The sequence below is a fragment of the Mastigoproctus giganteus genome, chromosome 3 (assembly GCF_048544385.1).
Source record: "Mastigoproctus giganteus isolate SK-2022 chromosome 3, ASM4854438v1, whole genome shotgun sequence".
NCBI lineage: Eukaryota > Metazoa > Arthropoda > Arachnida > Uropygi > Thelyphonidae > Mastigoproctus > Mastigoproctus giganteus.
In genome coordinates, this window is record NC_143577.1 from 27,909,592 (window position 1) to 27,935,837 (window position 26,246).

At 39.6% G+C, this 26,246-nt stretch overlaps 1 protein-coding gene across 3 annotated transcripts in view; it reads right to left on the minus strand.

The window, feature by feature from the left end:
- Lim3 (Lim3 homeobox protein) overlaps positions 1-26,246 on the minus strand; it is a 109,708-nt gene that overhangs the window by 47,320 nt on the left and 36,142 nt on the right. For 2 of the 3 annotated variants that reach the window (XM_090370452.1, XM_090370450.1), the window contains exon 1: positions 4,638-4,936. The exons of the other annotated variant lie outside the window; for it this stretch is intronic. In XM_090370452.1, the coding sequence (XP_090226578.1) occupies positions 4,638-4,770 (133 nt within the window). In that variant the 5' untranslated portion in view covers positions 4,771-4,936. Of the gene's footprint in view, positions 1-4,637; positions 4,937-26,246 lie in introns of those variants that run through there. 3 annotated transcript variants of the gene reach the window in all.

The following is a 26,246-nucleotide window of genomic DNA, read 5'->3' on the forward strand; positions in this document are numbered from 1 at the left end:
TGTCCTTGAAAAACATCACGTTGGGGGCTCTAGTTGTTCACAGAACTGTGTCTGTGCCGTGTAGATTTTAAAGGCAGAGACTGGTGCTAAAAACCCTCATCTTACCAGTGAAGACATCTCACGAGAAATCGTTCAATGTGGTACCTGTTCTCTCGTTCCTGTGGAGACGAGTCTTTAGATCAAAGATTTGTGTGTAGATGTCGAGAATGCCATGGTGTGAGACTGGTTTTCGTAGTTCGGACTCAGACTGTTCGTTGTACTGGCAAAAAATCATCGATGCGTAGTTGTACTATGTCATCTTGGACATTTCTGTGGTGCTCACACCGCAGTTCTAGAAATGGGCCATTCCATATAGCGACCAATGTAAAAAAAAAACCTAGTTTCAGGAAAACTAATGTCCACCAACTAGCCTGGTGACTACAGCTGAAGTGATGACCACACTGAAGGAGCAATACATACAGATTCCTGCTGCTTGCCAACGAGGAACTGGTCTGAAGTGTTCCATGATAGATCGATGGGACCACTAAGACCAAAGATGAGGTTACGACCTCAATTTGTTCGCTAACGTTCGTGTTTTTCCAATTGTCATGGTGTCCAATTACTTTTGGTAGGGTATTGTATATTGGTAACCCATAAAGCTGATCATCTCGATACGCATTAAATATGTAGCCGATTCGCTGGTAAGCGACGGTTATTCCAGCTTATGAGATGGCTGCTTTCGGGAGCGAGGGTAACTTCCACTTATTTACATCGGCAATAAAATAAGAAGCAGTCTATAGTGACGCAATCGATAGAAAGTTGGTTAAACGAATATCGGTGAACCGAGAGCATAATATACTTTGTCACGTTTTCAATCATTAGCACATTACAGTTAGTAGGTATTGTAAACTACAAAGAATAATCATTAGAATCCTTTTAACAGTGAGGAGTTTTTTCTCAACAGAAAATGAATGTGAGGGAGGAAGCAGTTCTATAGATTCCTCTTAGTGTTTAAGTCCACTTAATGATGTCTGGTGAATTCATTAAGCTATTTGAGAGATTTGCTGGAGACATGACTTCATTACTGTGTGACCAATGTCCCAACACAGATTCTTGTCAGCTGCTAACCTCTTGCTCGTTTTCTGATGGGAAACAACGCGAGGTCAGAGGTTAAGCAGCCTTCCAAAGACAACTTCCTGTTAAGAACCACCCACACGCTTCACACGACATTGTCAAGCGTGAGTAAGGCGTCCACCTCAGGAGGTGTACAAAGTGGAAAGTCACAGCGTCTCCCGTGGCTTACACTTTCTAAAAGACATTTCTTTTTTTTTTTTCTGTCCTTTCTTTCTTTCTTTTTCTTCTTCTTCTTTTTTTTCAGTAAAGATGCGATGACCGCGTCAGAGTTCAAAGATCGAATTGATTGCGGTGTTGTTCCAACGACTGCTGTACGTACTTGCTAATGTACAAAATATAAGATGAACTCTTTAGCAGCGTAATGGTTGCCGGTATGTTGAAAAGTTTTGTAATTACTAGAAAGGCGTCTTGCTACATGCAGATAACAATCTCCCCAACCCTTCATTCCTCCCGCTCTTATTCCATTACTTAACCGAACATTCATAGAAATGTCGTGTCACCGTGTGCTCCCCTCAGTGACTTGCATGTGTTCCCTCATTACAATCAGTTACTATGACAACGCTAGTTCATTCAGAATCCATCAACAGAGACAGAGAGATAACGATTCTGATTAGCATAACTCTTCGAATTAATGTCTGGAAAATTTTCTTTTTCTTTAAATTAGAATCTCTCTCTCGCTCTCTGTCTATCTCTGGCGAGGACATGTAGAAAGACAAAACGCCTCGTAAACGATAAAAGTTCTTCCTTTTTACCACTGCAAAAAAAAAGGGAATCATTGTGCGTGTGGATTTTTCCAAAGTGCACATAAAACCAGTGTGTTCTAAATGAATAATGAGAAAAAGACGCGACAATCGACTGGCTGTTACTTGTTATATCATCTGTAAGGAACTATACTCCATGCTTAACTCAACTGATTTATGCCACTATATAATTCAACATCTAGTTGACAAACATCCGGCAAATTATCCAATCTTTATTTCTAAAGCATCGATGTCGATGAATGTTCTAGTTTCGTTGTTGTTTTTAAAACATCAAACGAAAGAAAGAATAAAACTTCTACGACAACCTCTTGTTCTTTATTAAACTCCCAAATAATTGAGGATGGAGACAGCAATCTTTTTTTCTAACATAAATCTCCATAAATCAAAGCGGCAAACTTTGTTCTTGAAACGTTGGGAAAATTCTTCCAACATCATCTTTATCGTGAATTCCCCAAAGTAACCCAAGTGGTGATTTATTTATGTTTAAAATAAAAATAAAAATTGCCTTATAATGATCTGCGGTTTTAAAATCCACTCTCGCAATTTGCATAACGATGATTGCAGTAAATAATTATTTATGTGGGTTAACAAGGCTCGTTAAAAGTGATTACACTGCAATTCCTTGTAAACAGCGTGATTGAATAAACTCGTTTGGGTTCGAACAAAAGTTTAAAAATAAAATAAAACTGCTCTGTTGGTTCTTTTGCGAGCCATGACAGTTTTGCGGTTGTCATGGTTACCACACCAATGTTTTTGCGTATTTTTTATTATGTGACAATTTCACGCGCGGTTGTCATGGTTGCCAAACCAATGTTTTTGCGTATTTTTTATTAGGTGACAATTTCATGCGGTTGTCATGGTTACGAAACTAATGTTTTTGCGTATTTTTTTTATTAGTTGACAATTTCATGCCGTTGTCATGGTTACTAAACCAATGTTTTTGCGTATTTTTTTTATTAGATGACAATTTCATGCGGTTGTCATGGTTACGAAACTAATGTTTTTGCGTATTTTTTTATTAGGTGACAATTTCACGCGGTTGTCATAGTTACCAAACCAGCTCTTCAGTTTTTGCTAATGTTGAAATTTGCAAAAATTGCTGCTGAATGCAGAAAGTTTCCACACAGTTGACATAATTTTTTCTTGATGGATTAAGAGCTTCAACCGGCTTCAATCCAGCTTCAACAGCATCCTGGCCCTGTAGTAACTGTCTTTGACTTACCATTAGGCTTATCTGGATCTTCCATGCTTCAATGAAAACCCGGATCCAGATTTTGAGAACTATATTGTCTCAAAATAAAGGTCGAAATGAAATAGCGCCTTCGTTGGAGATATCTTGCATTATGCAATGTATTCGTACTATTTTTGGACAAAAAGAATTCATTTGAAGCTCATTGTAGTGAAAAATATAACGAAAGGAACAGGTACGTTTATTATCTCATACAAGGTTAAAGCGTAACGAGGGAGGTACAGCAGTACACGCGTTTGTATTGACCATATTCTCTATCTTATAAAACTCCTCCTCTGACTCTGGCTATTTCGGAGTCTAAACAAAATGGCCCAACTGTTAAGGGAACATTATCACGAATTTACTGTGTTCCCAGAACGTTTATCCATCTTTCAGGAGAAACTTGAGCCTTATATTGAACACTAAGTTTAATTAGTTTACTAATAAGTATGCTAATGTCAATTATTGATTTTTTTTTTAAATCTTTACGTGTTATCTATCTATCCATCTCACCCATTATTTAACCTATTGCGTGTTCGTGACATTTATTTCCAATGATAATCATTAACAATTCTAAAAAATAATCCAATAAATTTCTAATAATAATCACTAAAAATTGGTCAATGGAGGTTGTTTTGATTAATCTCAACCCCTGTAAGGAAACTCACATTCTACAAACTTGGATGAAGTAATGTAAAACTCTTGTTGGTTGGTTAATTTTGCACCAAGGCAACTTAAGGCCATGAGGCATAAATATGTGTTGTAAATTGCATGTATTCTAAGAAAATTGATCGGTATATTTGTTTTTTACTCTGTACAGTTCAACCCATATGAAGAACGACTTAGAAAGGTTTGTTTTTAATAGCTCGTAGGTAACTTAGGCCATAAAGATGCATAAGGCACTAAAGGGAATTAGAGAGAGGAACTGTGAGGGAGAAAATAACAGAAGGTTGGACCTCATGAAGTTTACTTTCGATCAATGTGTTGTGGACCACAGGAATGAACTGCTTTCCACTTCCTTGTACACTGCCCCATCTCCCCTAGGAAGGCGAGCATCTCTAAGGGCCCCGCTCTAACTGAAAAAAAAAGTTTCCCAGATAGCATGAACTATTTCCAACAGAAATTATCCAATAAATAAGTTTAAACAAGTTTAAACAGGTCTGAAATTTCTCATGAATATTCATCCCGCTCGACTTCGAATTGCATTTTGAATTGACCAGAAGCCACGTGCCATCTGTCAACTTAAGCAGTAAGTTAAAAGTCTGACACAAGCAGAACAAAATCACTTGGAACGTCAGAATAAGCAACAGTTTAAAAACACTAATGGATCTCCTTGTTTTTAAAACAAAAACAAGTCTAAAGAAAAACTTTAGCGAAATTCTCAATATAATTCATTTTTATTTATGATTAGAAAAAATTCTAGTTGGGCATACTTTAAAGATTTAGGGCCGAAATTCTAAACTAAGTTAAGGAGTAGGAAGTGGTTAATATTAGTGACCAAAGAAAGCAAATTAAAAAAAAAAAGGGGGACTTACGATATAAAAGAGGCGAACAGTACGCAGTAGGGGGATCCTTGGTTCCTGTAGCTAGGGCACCGACAGGTGGAGACTGACGGGAATCTAGTCGTTGAGTAGGGGAGGTCACGGCGCATCCAGCCGTCATTACCATTGAGGTTGGGTCTCCTGGGCGTCCACCGTAGCATGCGTTGGATACTATCTACCCATGCGTGATTTTGTGTTACTCGCTGGATCGTCAAAAATTTCCAGGTGTTAGTGACCTCTGCGGTGACCTCTGAGGGGCGAATCCGCCCTGGTTTTTACAGGACACTGTCCACTCTCCTTCGCTCGCCTTACGACCATCACTAAGTAACACGGACTGACGCTGACTTCGCGTTCACGCTACTCGTGACGTCAGCGCACTCCTCCCTTGCCTCCTTGCATCGTGCACTTCATCTTGTGTCAGGGCGGAGTCAGAGGCTGGTGCCGAACAGAGCCCGTTGCCCAATGGGATGACTCATGGGTTACGGCCAATGACAGACCGACGCTGAACTGTGGTACGAGAAGAGGTGTGAAAGAGTAAGGAAAAAGAGGTGTCACTACGACACATGATTTCACTTCGACATAAGGAGGCAAAAAGATTCCCCCCTCTCCTTCTTGCCCTACCTCCTCGTCTCATCTGTAGTCCCTCTGTGAATATGTCAAGTTTTTCTTATTGGATTACCATTCTACAGGTGTTAATGTCCTGGAAGCACTGCCCTTGCCAATAGAACAACATGCCGAGTCATCTATCCTCTTGAGGGACGAGTTTTTCTCAATGAACACCACATTCATAATAACTGAGGTTTAGTTAATTCCAACTGGATTTGAAAATTCGATTGAAAAATATCATTTTTAATAGAAGTAAAGGAAGTTTTATCTAAAATGGAAATGAATATTGATCTTAAGCTGAAGATGAATGTTTATGGTAGCATATTTGAACTTGATCAATCTTTTCACTACAATATGGCCCTATTTTTATCACTCCCGCAAAGTGGAGTTCATGATTAACAAGATTTTCCACTATTATGATGCAATTAGTAGAGCAAAGGTAGCATAATAGTGGATTTTATTCATTTTGGCACCACAGAACTCCACCTACCCGAATTTTAATCTCTGTTTTGTTTCCATTGTGACTCAACCTGACATCAAGTCTATAACAGACCACGCTTCAATGAATAGAACTGAACTGGGTATGCATATAAGAGGGGGGAGAGGGTGGGTGGGTGGCCGAATAGCAAAATAAATATATCTGACAACAAGCACTTACCGGATGGCTTTGTTCTTTGACAATAGACCCCACACACCTAGGTCACGTGAGGCGTGTTGACGTTGGCCTGTCGTGACCCTGGCCGTGTGTCACAAAGCCGTTTGGCCATCCGCAAATGACTTCGCACTGTTTACCGACAAACAATTCAGGGACCACTTCCTAATTTCCCTGCCCTCCACCGTACACTTCGGAAATACGCTCTTTAAGGACTACTAACCTTTGACTCAATACGTCACACACGTGCGGTTTTCGTTTAAATAAGTGCCCCCTAATTAACGTAGAACCACCCGTCATGACCGGGGCAGGCAGAAGCCACGTGCGAATAGACCTGCGCGTGATCGGAGGTGGACAAGTTGCTGTATGTGTTTCATTAGGCTGAAAGACTTGTTGTGGAATAACAATACCCAACTTCCCCTACCCTCGGCCCTCAGCACCCGCATTGTTTATCAAGGTCACGTGTTCCGAAATAGCCTTCATTGCTACCTTTAGTAGTTTTCGCGGAATTACAGTGCGTTGGCAGTACAGAGATATCCAATTAATAAACATGCACTGCGGTTCGTGTGGTTGTACCAGGTGGGTGTAGTTTCCCCTGCGAATAAGGATGTCATTTGAGCGTTAGACAGCAGGTAATGAATGGCCCTGATCACCTGTATTATTAACACCAAAGATGAAATTTTTAACGCTCATTACAAAAGCGTGTTTTCTGTCCAGACATTCAACGAATTTCAAATTGATGTTTGATCCTTGATGATTAAAAATTATTCATCTATGCTTCCATCTATCAAATGATCGATGGAAGCATAGATTCAGTTCTATAGCAGTTTCATCTGTCTTTGACTGGATGATCCATCCTCCTGTTATCAGTCGCAGTATTTATGAGGTTCCTCTGAAACAGCTGAAATAAAATAATTTCAACATTATAAATAAATAAATAAATTTTCTGTTTATACTCCGGGACGACCAAACGGTCAGAGGAGTTCACAAGATAGATAGAATACAAGATCAAGAGCCGCAAGAGTGTGTCTTGAAATCATAACTGGCTCAAACAAGCGCTGTATGACAAGCCACGTAGTTGTAATTTGCATGAGCAATTCGCGCTAATATACGTTTACTGAATAAGAGATAGCACTGAAAGAGAGAGAAATGTCACCTTTATCTGCATGGATTCTTAAAGACAAATGCTGTTACAGACACGACTGCCCGATTGTTTTGTTAATATTCCCACAAGTGGGCAACACTGACATACCAAAATGTTTCATTTAAAATGGCCCTAGTTTAAATATTATTTAAAGTGAGCCCATTTTTGTCTCTTTCTCGAATCTCGTTCAGTTCACTTTTTGAAAAATTTCTAAGGAATCAGCAAATCCAGGCTTTACTTCTAAGCGATTGGTGAGTGAAATCATCTTTCTGGCAATTGACTAATGAATCATCTTTCATCACAATTTGCTGGTTATAGTAAATCGCTGTCATTTTTTTAAATGAAAATCCCAAGCACAAAAGGTATTATAACCCATAGTACTTAGTACCCATGGTTCTAAGATTGAGAAGATGCTTGTTAACATTAGACTTGAATTTCAGAAAAGACTTGTGAAGGAAGGTTGTTCCAGAAAACGGAGGTTGAAGGAATAAATGAGGAAGAAGAAAGGTTCTGTGAGTTTTAAGTTGGACACTGAAAGGATGCTGATTGGTTTCAGTGCATGTTCGAATTGGTGTGGAAGAGAGAGCGGGAATTATAGAAGCCAATTCAGAAGAAGAGTGCCCATGGAAGTATCTGTAGAAAAGGCATGCAGCAGAAACAGTACGTCTATGAGACAGCGAGTGGAGAGACTTGTTAGAGATGAATCATTAATTAACCTAACTGCCCTCTTCTGAATGGAATCAAGAAGCCTGAGAGAGGTTTTGGGGGCACCACCCCCAGATGTGGGAACAATATTCCATGGCAGGGCGGATTTGCGATTTATACAGAGTGATGAGCAGCTGTTTCAAAGAAAAGTAACGCCGAGAGCGAAAGAGAAAACCAAGTTTTTTAGATGCAGAGGAAGCAATATTTGTAATGTGCTTGTGCCAAGAGAGGTTAGAAGTCAGGGTAATCCCCAAAGAGATATATCATTTTGCTTAGAAATCGGAGTGTTAACAAAGATAAGCATAGGAGCAGAAGAATCCTTTTTGTGAGATATGAGATAGGACTAAATTTTAGAAGGATTAAAATCAACTAAGTTGTCTTTGCCCCACTGGAGAATTACCTGAAGATCGGCATTTAAGTAATTGGTAGTGGATATTCGAGAAGTTGAAGCTGTTTGCGCAGGGAAAGATTTCTAAAACTGGAAGGTGGAATGCAATGTGTTATCATCGGCAAAACTATGGATAGGATTTCCGATCATGGAAGGTCATTGCTATACAAGAGGAAAAGCGTGAGTGAAAGAACACGTTGGGGAACACCAGCACTAGTGAAGTTAGAAGATTGAGAGCCGTCTACCATCACCGGTAGTGAGCAGTCAGAGAGAAAACTGGATACCCAATTATAAAAATAGTTGGAAAAGCATAAATGAATGCTTATTTAGAAGACCTTTATGTCAAACACGATCAAAAGCCTTTGAAATGTTGAGAGCAACTGCTGCTGGACTGGAGTTTAGGAAGTTTCTTCGTTTTCATCCAATCCAACTTCCATTTCGATGAAGTCTGCTCTGCACAAACAGCTACAACTTCTCGAATATCCACCACCAGTTCTTAATTGCTCATCTTCAATGGAGAAAAGAAAACGCAATTTTAATCCTTCTATAACCGAGTGCTGTGTTATTTCTCTCAAAAAAAAAGAATTTGCTGCTTCCATGTTCATCATCAACCACACTGAGATTTCTAGAAAAAATTCGATATCTTTACTAAAGATGACCTTGACCTCTGATCTTTCTTTGCAATTACGATCGAAGCTCATAATTATTTCTGTCGTGTTCCGGGAAAGGATCTCAGGCGGTAAACAAAAGTTAAATCCGCAGCGCGCGCGGGGAGAGAATGGCAAACTCCAAAGATTAATACCACTCGTTGTATAAGCACATCACAAATATTGCTTCTTTCTTCACCAAACTCGAAACGAAAAAAACTGGATTTTCTTTTTCACTCCTGGCGTTACTTTTATTCTGAACAGTACTCACTCTGTACAAATCTAAAATCCATCCCACTATGGAATAGTGCGCCCAAAGCTTCATCAGACTCTATCCAAAAGAGGGCACTCGAGTTAATTAACGATCACTCATTAACAGACTCTCTCCACTCTCTATTGCACAGGCGTACAGTTTCTGCTGCATGCCCTCTCTATACATATTCCCACGCTCACTATTCTCCCGGGCATCTGTAATTCCAACCCTCTCTACCAAAACAGTCTGAGTACATGCCTCAACTAATCTCCATCCATTCACTGACCAACTTTAAACTCATAGAACTGACGTTTTCCTCTTCCTCATTTATCCCTTCTACTTCTGTTCTCTGGAAGAGCCTTCCTTCAAACATATCTTCTAAAAATTGCAATCTACAGAAATTCAAGTCCAATATCAACCTCCAGCCAACACAGTACTAGAGTACTATAATTTCCAATACCTTTCACGTTTGCGACTCTCGAAAAAGCGAGATGGCTAGACACTGATGGATTTTAATATGCAGTTTATTGAAATCAGATACTCTGAACAGAGGGTAAAAGGCTACAAGGATGTCTGCGCAGTCTGTTCAACTCTTACTTTAATTCTGACAAAAAAATACACGCGAGGACCCTCTGATTCTGTTTCCAAAGTTACGCTTTTATCCACCCCTACCAGTTATTCATTCGTACTATTCTTCTATAGCGTAAATATACCGCCAACAGCCCTAAGTACTAAACCTAAAGCGAACCATACAGTGCTCAATCCCCCCCCCCCAAACTGAAACAAATGAGGAGAACCACAGGAGATGTCCATAATCATTGCAATTCGCAACAACTTGGACCATATCAGCTACTGCCCCGACCATCTCGCCGTGAAACACCTGCCTGTCAGATCGCCTGCATCGCTTGACCGATGACGGCAAAGCGATGACCTGAGTGACATCCTCAAACCCGTACCGTGTTTCGGTAAAGATTGATGGGTCGGCATACCCCAATGTGCAACGTCTCATCACCACCTGCCTGATGACGTCATCGGCAAAGCTATCTTCCTTGACTGATGCGTACGCCTCGATGCACACGTGCTGGATTGCTGTACCATGTCTCCGACCCTCCCTCTAAACCCCTTCTCATTGCCCTCTCCTTATTAAAGAATTAATTCTACGCACATTCGGACACGCGTGCAATTCTGGCCTTGTCCAAACCCACGTTTACTAATGCCCTGAAGGCTCCACGTCAGCATCAACATATTCTTTTTGAGCAAAACTGTTGGTTTCTTCGAGATTGTAATTTCAGGCAGGAGTGAGTAATTGATAAATCTGCTATCTAGGAGGCCATGTTGGATTCAAAACACTTTAGATAACTCGCGTTTATATTTTCATTAAGCAAAACGCAGTTTTGATCGATTATTTCGACCTGGAACAATTTTCATTCCAGATAGTTCCACCAACAATGGTAAAAGTGGAATGACGTCACAATTATCGTATTTTATTCGAGCAGACGAAAGAAACGTAGCTATCTTTTGGCCTTCTTTCTTTAAAGTTCTAAAACTCAAAGAATGGACGAAATTGGGGTAATTTTATTTAACAATCCACGTACATTTTCACTTGGTTCTTTTCGAAATTTCTTCTTCATAAGCCTTTTAATTAAATACAGCCATGTTGTTTTAAATCTGTACTGGCTCAGTCTTGTATTTTCCCCTCTCTCTCCCTATTATCCCAACTCCACACTCGGTCTTCGAAAGAGGAAAGTGGGTCACGAGCAATTAGACCTCCCTTTCTGGCAAACTTCTGCCAATGGCCAGGAAGATACAAGGAGAGCGTAGAGTGGGTCTCATCAGTTAGCAGTGACGGCTATAGAACGGGACCATGTTTTTAGCCTCGCGCGGACCGATAGAATGCATGATTAACTCAGCATCCCTTCATTCAAAAAGCTAAGACAAGAAACTTTATGCAAAATCGACTGAACTCTGCCTCAAGTGACAGGCCGTTTTAACTGATCGTCCTCCGATGGCACCAATTTCACTTCCGGCCGTGATGGCAATGCATTAAGCCCCCGCATCCCTTCGCTGGTAACTCTCAAGATATTCAAATGGAGGTGTTCACCAGGAGATGGCTCGTGATCGATTAGGGCCTCTGTTTTCTGTGATAGCGGGCCGTCATCTGCATATAGACGTCTTTTGCGTCGATGTCGTCAGAAGTAAGGGGGTGGTTACTGTTTAAACAATGCTATATAGACGCTAATGGAAACCCTCTCTCGGGTGCAAGTGTGAAAAAAATAATCTGCCCCCCTCTGTTTTTTTGCGTTTCCAATTCATAGCGCAGTTTGGTTGTTCGAAAATTTTTATGATTGCCCGCTCAGGTATTTTTTTGCGAGGTGCGACTGTGAAAGATTTTCCCGAAGAGAAATGGGTTTTCTGGCTCCACACGATAATTGCGATTTGTCAAACAGTAAGGATGCTTCAGCATCTGTCTATACTCAGGTAAAGAAATGGCTTTCGGGGAGGGAAGAAAAGAAAAATGAGCGTTTTCTGCATTAGTACGATTTTTGGAGGATGGCTTTTAAAAAAATGGCGAACATTTCGACGATATTCTCGGAGACAAAGCGAGACAGATGTGACATTTGGCAAATTACCAAAAGAAAAACTTCCTATTCGCTGATGAGGAGAGCCAGCATTACTTAGGCAGTACTAAAAACATAAGAAGGTATTATTAGCATCAGTGGATAACTACTCACCCACAGATATACGATTTCCATGCTGTCTTTCGTTATTGTTTAAACATGCTCCTCGTGACTTCTGTTCGTCTGTTAAAATATCATACTCAATTTGACGCCATTTTCTTTTAAAAATTTTCTGTCTGACGTCTGGATATGGTTGTTTAAAAATACATGACGGTCAATAGCCCTGTTAAAACACACCCCATTTTTTTTCACCACTGTTGAAAATGCTTATTGACGTTTTCTCTTGCATTGCTTAAAAACATGATCATGACGTCTTCTCTTGCATTGCTTAAAACATGATCAGGACGTCTTCTCTTGCATTGCTTAAAAACATGCTCATGATGTCTTCCCCTGAATTGCTTAAAACATGCTCATTACATCTCCTGCATGGCTTAAAAAAAACTCATGAGATCTTCTTCTGCATTGCTCAAAACATGCTCATGATGACTTTCATTGTTTACAAACATGATCATGACGTCTTCTCTTGCATTGCTTAAAAATATGCCCATGACGTCTTCCCCTGCATTACTTAAAAACATACTCATGACCTCTTCTCCTGCATTGCTTGAAACATATTTATGACGACTTGCATTGTTTAAAAACATGATCATGGTGTCTTCTCTTGCATTGCCTAAAAACATGCTCATGATGTCTTCTCCTGCATTGCTTAAAACATGTTTATGAGGTCCCCTCTTGCATTTCTTAAAAACATGCTCATGATGTCTTCCCCTGAATTGCTTAAAACATGCTCATTACATCTCCTGCATGGCTTAAAAACATACTCATGACCTCTTCTCCTGCATTGCTTAAACATGCTCATGATGACTTTCATTGTTTAAAAACATACTCATAGCATCTTCCCCTTAATTTCTTAAAACATGCTCATTACATCTCCTGCATGGCTTAAAAACATACTCATGACGTCTTCCTCTGCATTGCTTAAAACATGCTCATGACATGTGCATGACTTAAAAACATACTCATGACCTCTTCTCCTACATTGCTTAAACATGCTCATGATGACTTTCATTGTTTAAAAACATACTCATAGCATCTTCCCCTGAATTTCTTAAAACATGCTCATTACATCTCCTGCATAGCTTAAAAACATACTCATGACGTCTACTCCTGCATTGCTTAAAAACATGTTCATGACGTCTTGCATTTCTTAAAACATGTTCATGACGTCTTGCATTTCTTAAAAGCATGCTCATGATGACTTTCATTGCTTAAAAACATGATCATGGCATCTTCTCTTGCATTGCATAAAAACATGCTCATGACGTATTCTCCTGCATTGCTTAAAAACATGTTCATGGCGTCTTCCCCTGGATTGCTTAAAACATGCTGATGACATCTTCCCCCGCGTTGTTTAAAACATGCTCATTACGCCTTCCTCTGAATTGCTTAAAAACCTTATCATGACTCTTCTCTTGCATTGTAAAAAAACTCTTAGACATCTTCTGTTTATGCTACTGAAATAAAACAACTTTCGATGCTATGTAATTTGCTGTTTCATTGTTAAGAATATTCCCTATGACGTCAGCTTCATTGTGAAAAATTGTGTTTATGAACACATTTACACTGAACTGATTTAAAAAAAAACGTATCATATTTAACATTCTAACTACACTGTTGAAACATGTTCGTCTTACATTGTGCTCTATTGTCAAAAATACTGATTGTGAAGCCTTCTGTTGCATAAAGATGGTTATCAATTCAATGTTATCTTCTCTATTGTTGAATATGCTCAGTGCTCAATGGCATTGGTCGCATTGTTAAAATTGATTTTGACGTCTTCTGCTCAAAAGAAGACGTCATAAGCTTCACAAAACATTCATTATGACGTATTCGGTTTCACTGTTGGAATAAAACAATACGTCTATTTCGACGTCTTCTGCTCATACTGTTGAAATAAACAACGTTCATTTGACGTATTCTTTCTCATTTCATTGAAATGAAAGACGTCCATTATGACGTATTCTGTTCTACTCTTGAAATAAACAATAGTACCAATATTTAATTTCTTTTTTTAATGGATTTATTGTTTTGCCAATTTCAAATACAAAATATTAGCCTAGTAGTAGTAGAGCAGGTTACCTACATAACAGAAAACAGACCATGCACGCGCGCCCTGGTGTGCGTGTGTGTGTGTGTGTGTGTGTGTGTTGCAGCTGAAGAGAGAGAGAGAGAGAGAGAGAGAGAGAGAGAAGATACTCCAGTATAACCTTCTTGTTTGCTTTTCATAAAACTGCTTCGCTAAATCATTTCCCGCACGTTACACGACACTCCATTGGAAGGGAAAAGAACGCCTGCAACAACACCGGCACGTGGCAGACATGCGCATCCCCCTAGATCTCTGAGTGCTGCCCCAGCAGGGGATGAAGGAAGGAAAAATGCACACTGACTAGAAAGGATACGGATCTGAAGAACGCAGAAAAAGGGACAAAGAGGCGACAGAAATACGCCATTCATGAACGCCATCTGTCAGCTTTTTCACGAACATGTTGGAAGCGACTTTAAATTAATATTTGAAGAGTGGACGTTATTTATCAGCTATTAATTAAGAAAACATCTCTCGTGCGGGGAAGTGTCCCTCACAGGGGAAAATAATATTTCATAAGAAACCCCAGCTTGTGCTTCAAATGTCTCAATTTGAATTGAGTCAGACGAAGTAAAAATACCATATAATCTTAATCCGCTAAACTAGCGACATCTGGCGAATTTTCTATTTTTAATAATTATAAAAAATTATTCAAAATGGCTGAGATGAATATCAATTTCGAATTGTAAACTACGCCATCTCTTGGCAGATGAAGAAACTATAATCTTAATTCGCTAAACTAGCGCCATCTGGCGAATTTTCTGTTTTTAATTATTATAAAAATTATCTAAAATTATAAGTGAGATAGATATCAATTTCAAATTGTAAAGTACGCCATCTCTTGGCAGATGAATAAACTATAATCTTAATTCCCTAAATTAGCGACGTCTGGCGATTTTTTTGTTTTTAATTATTATAAAAATTATCTAAAATTATGGGTGAGACGGATATCTATTTCGAATTGTAAACTACGCCATCTATTGGCAGATGAAGGAACTATTATGGGTATATAAAAAAAATTACAGACTCGAAAGACAGTAAACATCGTTTGAAATTAAACAAATAAACAGTTTTTAATTGGACCGATGTTTGATTTTAAGATTCAAAAGCTCAGATATAAAATTCACCAAACGATGTGACAATATCTCGTCTGTTTGATGGAAGTTTCTTTCTGGAGACAAAATAGCAGAATGCACACGAGGAATTAATGTTGATAATGCTCTCGAACCGTAATTTCTTCTCGTCCACCATTAAGAGACACTCTCCAATTACACTCTTTTATCTTGTCATTTGGCGTGATCGAAAGTTTTGATTTCCGCTGTTTTCAGTGGTACTACGAGGTTGTCACCATGGTAACTGTTGCTCAGTGGAGCGTGTATATGTGTGTACGTACGTCTGTGTGTGTGTGTGTGTGCTGGCCGTTAGCTTCTACTAAAGCAGTCATGAATGCTTTGCTGCCGTCCGACCAACCGACCCAACACAGTGTTCGTGCAATCAGCAGAATGTGGAAGCAAAAAAATTCCAGCAGAAGAGAACTTTAATTAAATCACTACCAATGTAAACAATGAACCCTAATTAACTGTCTCTACCCGCAGCAGTGAGCTCCGTACTGCCACCGGATTCGGGAACACGGGACGACAGTGATTTCGGAAAGATGTCCCCTCGGGGGGTCGAGAACGCGGGCGGAAAGGTCATAGCTCCGAGTCCCAGAAGGGTTGCGTGATACATGAGAACACGGCATTAAGATCTCTGCTCCTCCGGATTAGATATTGTCTCAGCCAGCACTCCTGCTTGGATGGAGTCTGTTTATTGCTCCTGGGATCTGATAGCCTTGCGAGCATGTTATGGAGACCGCTTTTATCGCGGGTTCGGGTTTTTCTTATGCATCATCTTCGTGCCCATCAGTAATGAAGTATGGAAGGGTACTTATCGGTTATGCTCGCTGTTACTCCTCTGCTACGTTATCTGTAAATAATGCTCAACATTTATCGTTCGAAGTAATTTAGTGCAAGCGAACTGTGCTGCCATCTAGTGTTGCCAGAATGTTAAAGAGTACGTATATCCATCCCCCTTACGGTTTATTTCAAAGACTCGATATTAACGTCAGCTCTCGCATTAACGCGCTTAACCATTGAAAGTAAAGTTTAAATTTTGACCCTCTTCAAAAATGTCCCTTATTCCAACTATTTATCTATCAGAGTTGGCTTCGTATAAATTTTCTGTACGCAACTTTGTTTTAACCGTGTCAGGCCTACCTAGGAGCATAACAGCAAACTTAAATTATTTTGTAGTCTAGATCGAAAACAAATTTTCTAGGATGCGTTTTTAAAAGGTATCAAAAAATACGAGTCAAACGTCATGCCTACTTATGCCGCTTGAACGCACAACCTTTGAAGGGCATACCTACAGAAAACTGGCCTTTCGAAAGTCATTTACTCTGAATTGACCTTGTATCATACCTACAGCTAAACTACTTTCTGAATGCTGTACAAATGACTTTTCGAAGGTCGTACTATTGCCAATTAACCTTCACAAGGTCATACCTATTCCTAAATGACCTTTTGGATTCCATTAACCTTTGAACGCCTACAGAAAACTGGCTTTTTGAAATTCATTTACTGTGATTTGATCTTGTATCATATCGACTGTTAAATGACTTTTTGAATGCTGTACAAATGGCTTTTCAAAGGTCATACTATTGCTAGTTAACCTTCACAAGGTCATACCTATTCCTAAATGACCTTTTGGATTCCATTTACCTTTGAACGCCTACAGAAAACTGGCTTTTTGAAATTCATTTACTGTGATTTGATCTTGTATCATACCGACTGCTAAATGACTTTCTGAATGGCGTACAATGACTTTTTGAAGGTCATACTATTGCCAATCAACCTTCACAAGGTCATACCTATTCCTAAATGACCTTCTGGATTCCGTGAACCTTTGAACGCCTACAGAAAACTGGTCTTTTGAAAGTCATTTACTTTGAATTGACCTCGTATCATACCTACAGCTAAACTACTATCTGAATGCTGTACAAATGACTTTTCCAAGGTCATACTATTGCCAATTAACCTTCTTAAGGTCATACTTATTCCTAAATGACATTTTGGATTCCATTAACCCTTGAAGGCCTAGAGAAAACTGGACTTTTGAAAGTCATTTACTGTGAATTGACCTTGTATCATACCGACTGCTAAATGACTTTCTGAATGCTGTACAAATGACTTTTCGAAGGTCATTTGTACAGCTATTGCCAATTAACCTTCAGAAGGTCACACCTATTCCTAAATGACCTTTTGGATTTCATTAACCTTTGAAGGTTTGCAGAAAATTGGATGTTTGAAAGTCATTTCCCGAATCTACCTTGTATCATACCTATGGCGAAATCACCTTGTATCTTACCTAGAGCGAAATGACCTATCATACCTACAGCAAAACGTCTTTCTGACTGCTATACCTATTGATAAATGACTTTTCGAAGGTATACTATTGCCAATTAACCTTATTAAGGTCATAACTATTCCTAAATAACCTTTTGGATTCCATTAACATTCTTAAGGTCATACCTATTCCTAAATGAGATTTGGAGGTCATATCTGAGCTATGACCTTCTGAAGGTCATAGTTCTGAGAGATTTATACGGTATTTTTTAATATCCAACAAATTCTATATCCAGGTGGAATGTTTTCAGAAGTTGATATCTAAAGGTCATACTCTCCGAGAAATGACCTTATAAAAGTCACACCTTAAAGGAAACGTTCTGAAGGCCATATTTCTGAGGTAATTAAGGAAGCTTTTTAGTTTCAAAGCAATAGATATTGCTCTAATTTGTAGGAAGAGAATTAAAACTGAGTGTAACCTAGCAAAAGCTAATAAACAGTTTAAAGGAAGAAGACTTTTTTTCTTTCCATTGCTCAACTGGTTTAAGAAGAGTCGCAATTTTTGTTATCTCAAAATAAAAGCGTTTGGTAAATCTGATTTGAAAAATCTACTCCAAGGAAATCAAAGGTTAATGGCAAATTCTTTACACAGCGCAAATAAATAGACGGATAATTTTATTAAAACCTATTTTTTTTAGTTTTCTTTTATTCATTCGTCTAGCGAGCACGAACGATGACATCCCCGAAAGATGACTCTAACCCCAAATATTTTCGCTCAGATTAATTGAAAGGGAGGGTGAAGGCTAGAGGGAGAAGCATTTAGCAATGACACGCACGATATTTGTTAAAAGGGGATTGATAAACCCACACGTATTATCCTTTGGAGGACGGAAGCTATCCTGCAATATGATCACTCCCATCCGGGTCCATTCAAAAAGCATCGACTGTATACCCACTACTAAAACAAACTTTGTCAGATGCCGACATTATTTTCCTGGTACGCCACGTGCCGAATTGCTACGTGCAATGCCGGACCTATCCAGTAACTCCAGCTCTGACAATACCCCCCCCCAAACCCCAGCCCCAACAGATCTGGCTTGCTCGGACTTTTGTAATTACAGGCTACTCAGCTTAAGTTCGAAGCCTCTTTGGCGACAGCGGTACCTTTGAACTTCGAGGCGCGGACTCTCTTGCAGCCTGCGAAAATCTCCCTCCCCCCTTGTCGGAAAGAGTGTCTTTAATCAAACATCCGAAGCGTAATTGACGGAGGGGATTAGACTCCTTGGACCGATATATAAGATGGGCAAGTCTCTTTCTCTGCGTCCTGCTCGCACTTTTTGTGGCACTTATTAATTAACACCACGAGCACTGGGATAGATGGTACGCTCGTGCAGTTCTCTCTCTCTCCCTCCTGAAAATCCTCTCCTGGTCGGTCTTAACCCGGCCTCACACAATCCTAAGTCTTATCAAGCTGAACAGTTTTTTTCTGTCGCTCTGATGAAAGTGATTGCTCCTTGCGAAGAGTGTAAACAAACAATTTATTAGTGCTGCGAAAGAGAGGTTTGTCTCCTCGTGCGTGTGCAGCTTTGTTCTGCTTTGCATAATGGTGCAATCGCAGTACACTCTGCTTTTCTCTTACACGTGCCAATTGGTATTCTTTCTCAAGATGCTTCTCATATGTCTTTTCTGTTTGAAAACAGAAAACCGTTTCTTTGGAGGGAGGGAGTGGACAGTCAACCTCATTCCAGACCCCCCTACCTCTACTGAATGCAAAACATCTCGAAGTAGGAGGAGGAGGAGGAGAAAAGCTGATTGGGAAAATCTCTTTCGCTTTCGGTACATATCCGAGATTGGATAAGAATGTTTGCAGGTACACAAGAAAACTGAAGATTTTTTTAAAAGCTATTGAAGGATGCAAACAGACAGAAGCAAAGGTTGGAATCCAGTTGGAGATTGCAGCAAATGCAAGTATCATTAATGTTAATAACTTGTAGAATAAGACATTTCATTTTCTACGCGCATCCTAAAAATATTGTCCATGCACAAAATACCATTCTCTTTAAGTTCTATTGCTGTACACTGTTCAGCCAAAATATTATAAACTCTACCTCATTTATACAACCAAAATCTAACTTATATTATGTACACAAAAGAGAGAATTTATTGAGTACATGAACAACCAAAACTTGATGCAGAGATGGGTAAAAACTAACTCCCAAAAAAGGATTGAAGCTAAAAATTTAAAACAAAGGTCCCAGTGATGTTTGAGTCAACAGGGGAACCGAAGAGGATTGAAAATAGGTTTATGGTGTAGCGAATCCTGATTTGAACCCAATTTGAACTCTATCATAGACATCAGGGCCATCATCTGTCTCTCAAACCCCATAAGCTGCAAAATTTCATATAAATAAACCGGAAATGTTCTCATTTAATGAATTACCACCCGCCATAGTCGTAAATGCTTGAGTTGACCGTAGTTCTAGTCCACTAACTGCTAAAACGATGATGTTCTTGTATTCTTTCTATTTTGTAAACTCCTCTGGCCGTCTAAGAGCTGTCTGTGATATTCTGTGTTCGCATTTCATTCTGTACATTGGCTTTCACTTTCTCCAATGTGTGGAGATTATTTTTAAACGCTTTCCTTTTCAACAAGCTCCATCAGCGAAGAAAACACAGTCCAAAATGCCAAATCCTTCGAATCAATAAACAAGCGACAATAATGCAATCTTTTTTTTCCTTTTTCAGACTCGGCATTACGTGAATACGATAGGGACGGAGACCTAATAGCCTTTGAACATTCTTTTTGTGTACTTGAATTAGACAATGCAAGAGTCTTCTAAGGGATTTTTTGGGGCTACTGCAAATAAGCGTTGATTAATATCTTCAAGTTTTTCTTCACTTAGCAATCAAGTGAGTCCCGTTCTCTTTTTGCAAAGAGCGCCACCTGTTTCATAAAAACAGTTTATTAATGAAATTGTTGATTTGTTTGCTACTTCTGAATCGCCAGTTCTTGTGACCTAAGATCACTTCGGTCACAAGAACATATTTCTTCTTATTGGACTTATTTCTTGTGACCTAAGTGACCTTTTGTGACGGTGACATTGCAAAGACTGCTGTTATTGAAGAAGTGGTAAGAAAACACCACGAAACGTTGGACTCCATTATGTATATATTTCCAAATCAGAAATAAACACAATTAAACCAACTTAGATTTGAATTCTTTATTACCTTCAACTAATGATCAGCGTTAGCGTTTCCACCAATGTTGGTTTGTAGAGTTGCCCAGGGTTAACAAATTGAGTGAAATTAGATCTACTATTCGGGTTGTGCAAATTTTGAATCATCCTGGAGAAATGCAATGATTGTAAGAAATCATGGAGATGGGTACACAAGTGCCACCCAAAGTGGACACTTAAAATTCATCTTTCTCATTTTCTTTCTTGTTCCTAAGAACGATTTGATAGTGTCGAATTGTATTTGGACACTTCTGTCCAAAGGAGGTGTAATGTTTCCTCCTGGTTTTTCAAGAGTGTAATTTTTCACTTGGAGCTTTTCTTGTTCTGTTTCTAGGTCCAGCTGTCTACCCATCCAATTTTACAGCGACCCCTTAATAAAAATCAGCTACTAGGATACTTATAACGCATTTCTAAGTAGTTGATGAAGCGTTCAGGAGACAAAAACACTTCCTAAAAGACTGAACAAAGATTTATAGGCAATTGAAAGCGTAAGTCATTAAGGGTGTATATTCACCAGCAAAAAGTTTTCCAGAAACTCATCGAAAAACTAGGTTACTGTTCTTTCTCTTTCTCTTCCTTTTCACCAATCGCTCCCCCCCCCAAGTGAATAGAGGGGGGAATCGAGTGAGGACAAGTTAAAAATAAAACACATTTGTCGATGGGGGGGTTTGCGAAAATAAAATTTAAACTTGATCAAATTTTAATCACTTGTTGTGAAGTCGATAGCAAGGGGGGGCTTGAAACGCCCTAATGGGGTTAGCGACATTGACGAATATAGTGTCAGTAGATATCAGAAAATAATTGTTCCTCTCTAGAGTAATGTGGGAGTCCGACCCCCAATTTATACCCCCTACTTTGGTCCTAAAAAAAAAGTTCATCGTAAAGAAGTGGGTTTTCAACGGTGGTGACAAATAGAGAGCATTTCTACTCTCCCTTGTTCTCGGTCCAGACCCTCCTCAGTAATGGGTCTACGGCACATACCCCTTAAGAAGATGGGGGGGGCTACTTTAAATTTCCTTCTAGTTTAATATGATTTGCACCTCTGGTACACACTCTCTAAAACAGGGACGCAAGCGGTTGAGAGCCGAAGCGCTCGGCAGGGGAGGGCTTCAACAGCGCGAGCCATCAATCACGCGCCACGGGTTGCCACTGACACGAGACAGCGGCCACACGACAGCCGATGGCTGGGTGAACGATGGACCTCGGCCGCTTCGCCTGCCTAATGGAGAAAAATTTTTCTTCGCTTTTCTCCTGGGTATAAAAAACATCTCGCACTCTGCCTTGACTGTTGGTGGCGGCTGCAAAGTTTAAAGGATCACCGTCCGTCTCGGCTCTTCGGAATCTTTCTCATCTTTTCTGTGGTGCAGTTGTTAAGGGGGAGTGGCTGAGCTGGGGGGAATGGTGTAAACAGTACTGTACACAGTGTTTGGAGTACTAGCAGCGAATGATGGAGAACCCATCGTCATAGTTGGTTCCACTTCAGACATCCGCACGGATTACTACTCAAAAGGTTGGGGTCTGGTTTTAATTTCTACCTCGCCCGGGTTCAATTATGCTTCGGCGAAGTCAAAGGATAAACGTGGAAGGCGGCTTCATTGCGGTCAGTAATCCCCATGCTAAACCGTCTGAGGATTGGCTGAGACTGCACGTATTGATAATTTCTTCAACTCCCCTTCATCTGCAAGTCTGAGGAGAATCGTTGGGTCGATTGTGCTGTTGAAATCATGGCTTATTATCCTCTGGTGTTGGTAGACCTCATAAATATGTGCCTCTAGAGAAATCCATTGAGTATACGCTTCTTGTGTTAAAATATTGCAGTTTTTTCCATCGAATTTCCCTCTCACGTTTTAATTCAAAGTTATATAAAAAAATCTAGAATTTTGTTTGAAAGATAGATGGAAGAAATTAACGATAGAGAGAGAGAGAATTCACTGAAAATGTTGAGATTTCTTGGAGCAGTCAAAACCCTTCGGGAACAATCAGACATTCTTACTTGAGATCCTCACACGATTTCTTTTGATAAATGCAGCCATCGTGTGATGTGGAATTTTAAGAAAGGATCAGAATAGCACCCATCTCCAATATATCATCGAAGTTGCCCATGTCTAGACAGTTTCTTCTTTCATAATCCGTTATCCATCCTCTTCTTTCATTTCCCCTTTTTATCTCTCCTAGAATTATCCCTATCAGTGACTTTCTCTCTCCTAAGGTATCCAATTCATTATATTTTTTGTTTCTTCACCTTTGCGCATGCCCGTATTAGTTAATACATTTTCTGTCAATCTTTTCTTTAATCTGTCTGCTTCTCAATCCTCTCCCAAAAATTACATTTCAACCACTTGTAAACTTCATCGATCAAAAATTATCATCATAATGTGCATATTTGAAAGGCTTATGAGAAAAATTTGTTCTAAAACTGACCACCCACCAGAGGAACAATATTAATGACATATCGCATCCTTTGGAGGAATATTTGGGGTCAAGGGATTATGGCTTCCAAGGTGGGGAACCAAAATTTCGGCTTACTCTTTAGATTTTGGAGAAGGGACCGTATAAATCGGTGGTTCTACCACCGATTTCTGTACGATTTATACTGTCCCTTATCAAAATACATACCATAGTTGGAAAGCAAATATCAGAGGGTGGGGCTAAGTTCCTGTTGTTTCTTTGTAGCATGGATTTTTCCCCTAAACTTTAGGATATTTTTGCCTTTGACTTTATCATTTTGAAGCCATTTAAACTCAATCGGTTCGGGAGAAGGTTGCATGGTTTTTTAACCTGGAAACGCTGGTTTTTCATCTAACAAACTAACCAAAGAACCCACTCCATTCACAAGTATGACGTACCAATGCCTTGACTGTCTCTGCAAAAATTCCTAACCTAATATCTTTTGAAGTGGGATTGAGCTAACCATGGTTGGAAGTTTAGGATGTTTTTTCCAGACAACAAGCTTTAGAACACACACCAAGGACATACGCACAGACTGCTGTTTTATGGCTTGAGTTGCTTTGCGACTAATCCAAATTTTTGGATTAGTTGCAAAGTTAAAAGCGTTTATCACTTCTTAATTAAATATCAGAATAATAGGGAGTCTTACCAAAGTCTCTCCACTCTCTGTTTCATAGCCGTTCTGTTTCTGCTGCATGCGTTTTCTGCGGATACTTTCATGGGCATTGTTCTTCTGAATTGGGTTCTATAATTCCCGCTTTCTTCTAAAGCAGTTCAATAGCGTGCCACAACCAGTCAGCATCCTTTTACTGTCCAACTTCAAACCCACAGAACCAGCTTTTCTTCTTCCTCATTTATTCCATCAACTTCCCTTTTCTGGAACAACCTTCCTCCATACGTATTTCCTAAAAATTACAGTCCACAGAAGTTCAAATCCAATGTCAACAAATATCTTCTTTCATAATTCCACATTTGTGCAATTACAAACCAAACTGCTTTATAATTTCGGTTGAATCAAACCTCTAGAATTCTATTTAAAATTATGCTATGCCAGAAGTAAATATATAAAGAAGCTGCTCTGAGAGAGAGAGAGAGAGAGAGAGAGAGAGAGAGAGAGAGAGAGAGAGAGGAGGAGGAGAATGAGATTGAACAAAAAGAATGCATGATGAAGAAGGAAAAGAAAAAAAAAACGGAAGAATGAGGAAAGACAGAAAGATAAAAAATTAGGAGCAAGGAAAAAGAAAAGAGAGAAAAGAAAAAGAAAGAATGCGAGAAGGGAAAAAGGAGGAAAAAGGTAGAAAGAAAAAAGGGGGGAGAAATTAGAGAAAGATAAAAAATTAAGAGGAGAAAACATACCGAAAGAGAGCGAGGATGCTGAAGATGAGAGAAGGAGGAAAAGAATGTATGAACAAAAAGGAGAGAGGAGAAAGAGAAATGGAAAGAGGAGAAAAATAATACGAAAAGGGAAAGGGAGAAAAAGAAGAAAGAAAAAGAAGAGGAAGGAAAGAGAAAGTTGAAAGAGAGAGGAGAAAAAGAAAGAAAGTGTGCGAGAAGGGAAAAGGGAAGAAAAAAGAGGGAGAAAGAGGAAGAAGCGAAAGAGAAAGAAAGAAAAAAATAGGACAAATGAGAAAATAGACAGAAAGAGAGCAACGCGAAAGATCGGAGAAAGAGAGAGATAGGAGCGGGAAAAGAAAAGAATGTAAGAACAAAGGAGAGAGAGGATAAACGATAGAGTTTATAGGAAAAAGAATAGGATGGAGAGAAATGGAGAAAGCGGGAGAAAGAGGAAGAAAGAGAAAGGAAACGAAACAAAAGAATGAAGAGGAAAGAGAAACGAAGACGGAGAGTGAGAAAGAGAAGGAAAAGAAAACAAGAGAGAAACAGAGAAGAGGAAAGGAAGAAGTAAAGAGAAAAGTAGGGGAAAGGAAAGAAAGAGAAATAGGAGGAGAAAGTAGAGCAATAGAGGGAAAGTGAACGTAACCGAGTGGTCAGAAGAGAGAGTACTGAAGCAAAGCTCGTTGAGGTGACCGTGGTTCGATCCCGCATGACTACTAAATACGATTAATCTTTGTTTTCATGATTTATTGTAAACTCTTCTGACCAGGAGATCGTGCAGAGTTTAAACAAGAAAAAAGAAAGAGGAAGATGAAAGAGAAAGGAGGGAAAAAGAAATAAAGGAAAAGTTGAAGAATGCGTGAAGAAAGAGGAGAATACAGTGGGAGGGGAAGGCAGGTTGAGGGAAGAAAGCGGGACGGGATACAAAAGAGGAAAGAAAAGAGAGAGAGAGAGAGAGAGAGAGATACAGAAAGAATGAGAGATGTAAAAAGTGGGGAGAGGGAGAAGAGAGAAAAGAAAAAAAATCTTTTTCCCTTTTGGCTCTGACAAAAACATTTCCCAAGCTGTTTTTTTTCTTTCTCTCTTTTTTTTTCTGTTTCCACTAGTTGACAGTGATCTAGGTGTTGTTGCTCGATTCAATTTAGGAGACCGGCGATAATTTCCTAGGAGACATCTATTAATTTCTACCCTCCGCACTCCGCCAGTTTTTCCTCATCTGCCCCTCACTTAGAATCGCCGCTCCTATTAAATTTAAGTGGCTCGAAAAACCTCAGTTACCTACGGGGACCTTCCCACACACAAAAAAGCAGCTCCAGCGAAATTCCTAATTTCCTGTACACACAGACACCCCCCCCCCAACACGCACACACACACACACAATCCGCAGCTCGGGCTCTTTAACCACCGCTTCCTTAACCCCCCCCCCACCACCACCACCACCCCGATTATAAAACACGGATTGCCCCTTTAATAATTCCAATAATAATTAAAAAAAACAAAACATTCAATACGTTTCGTGTTTTCATTTATTTCTAATTCCTCGCGTGGCCTTCAGGGGGAAGCCAAAGAAGTAGGGCCGGCGAGGAACTCTCTTCCGACTCACTAATTACTTGTGTGGCCGTAATATTATTACGACTCTTGAGCAAGTAACATTATTCACACGAACATGACGAGGTGACAAGGTGACATTTACAAAGATATATCGCCCGGGGTACGAAATTAAACTTTGCCACGGCGATGTGTTAAAGTCAGACAGCCTTTTGCAGTCTCGTCTGCGCAACCCGTGAAATACGTCCGCAAATGTACCACCGGTATATGTACTCCGTAATTACATCTCTCTCTCTCTCTCTCTCTCTCTCTCTCATACTCGTTTATCCACCTTTCAGTTCATTTCAGAAATGCCGACGTAGTAACCTTTTAGCGTTCACCCCCTTAGGAAGGATTAGCTTGCGGGCATGGACAAGTGGATGACTATTGTACAGTTA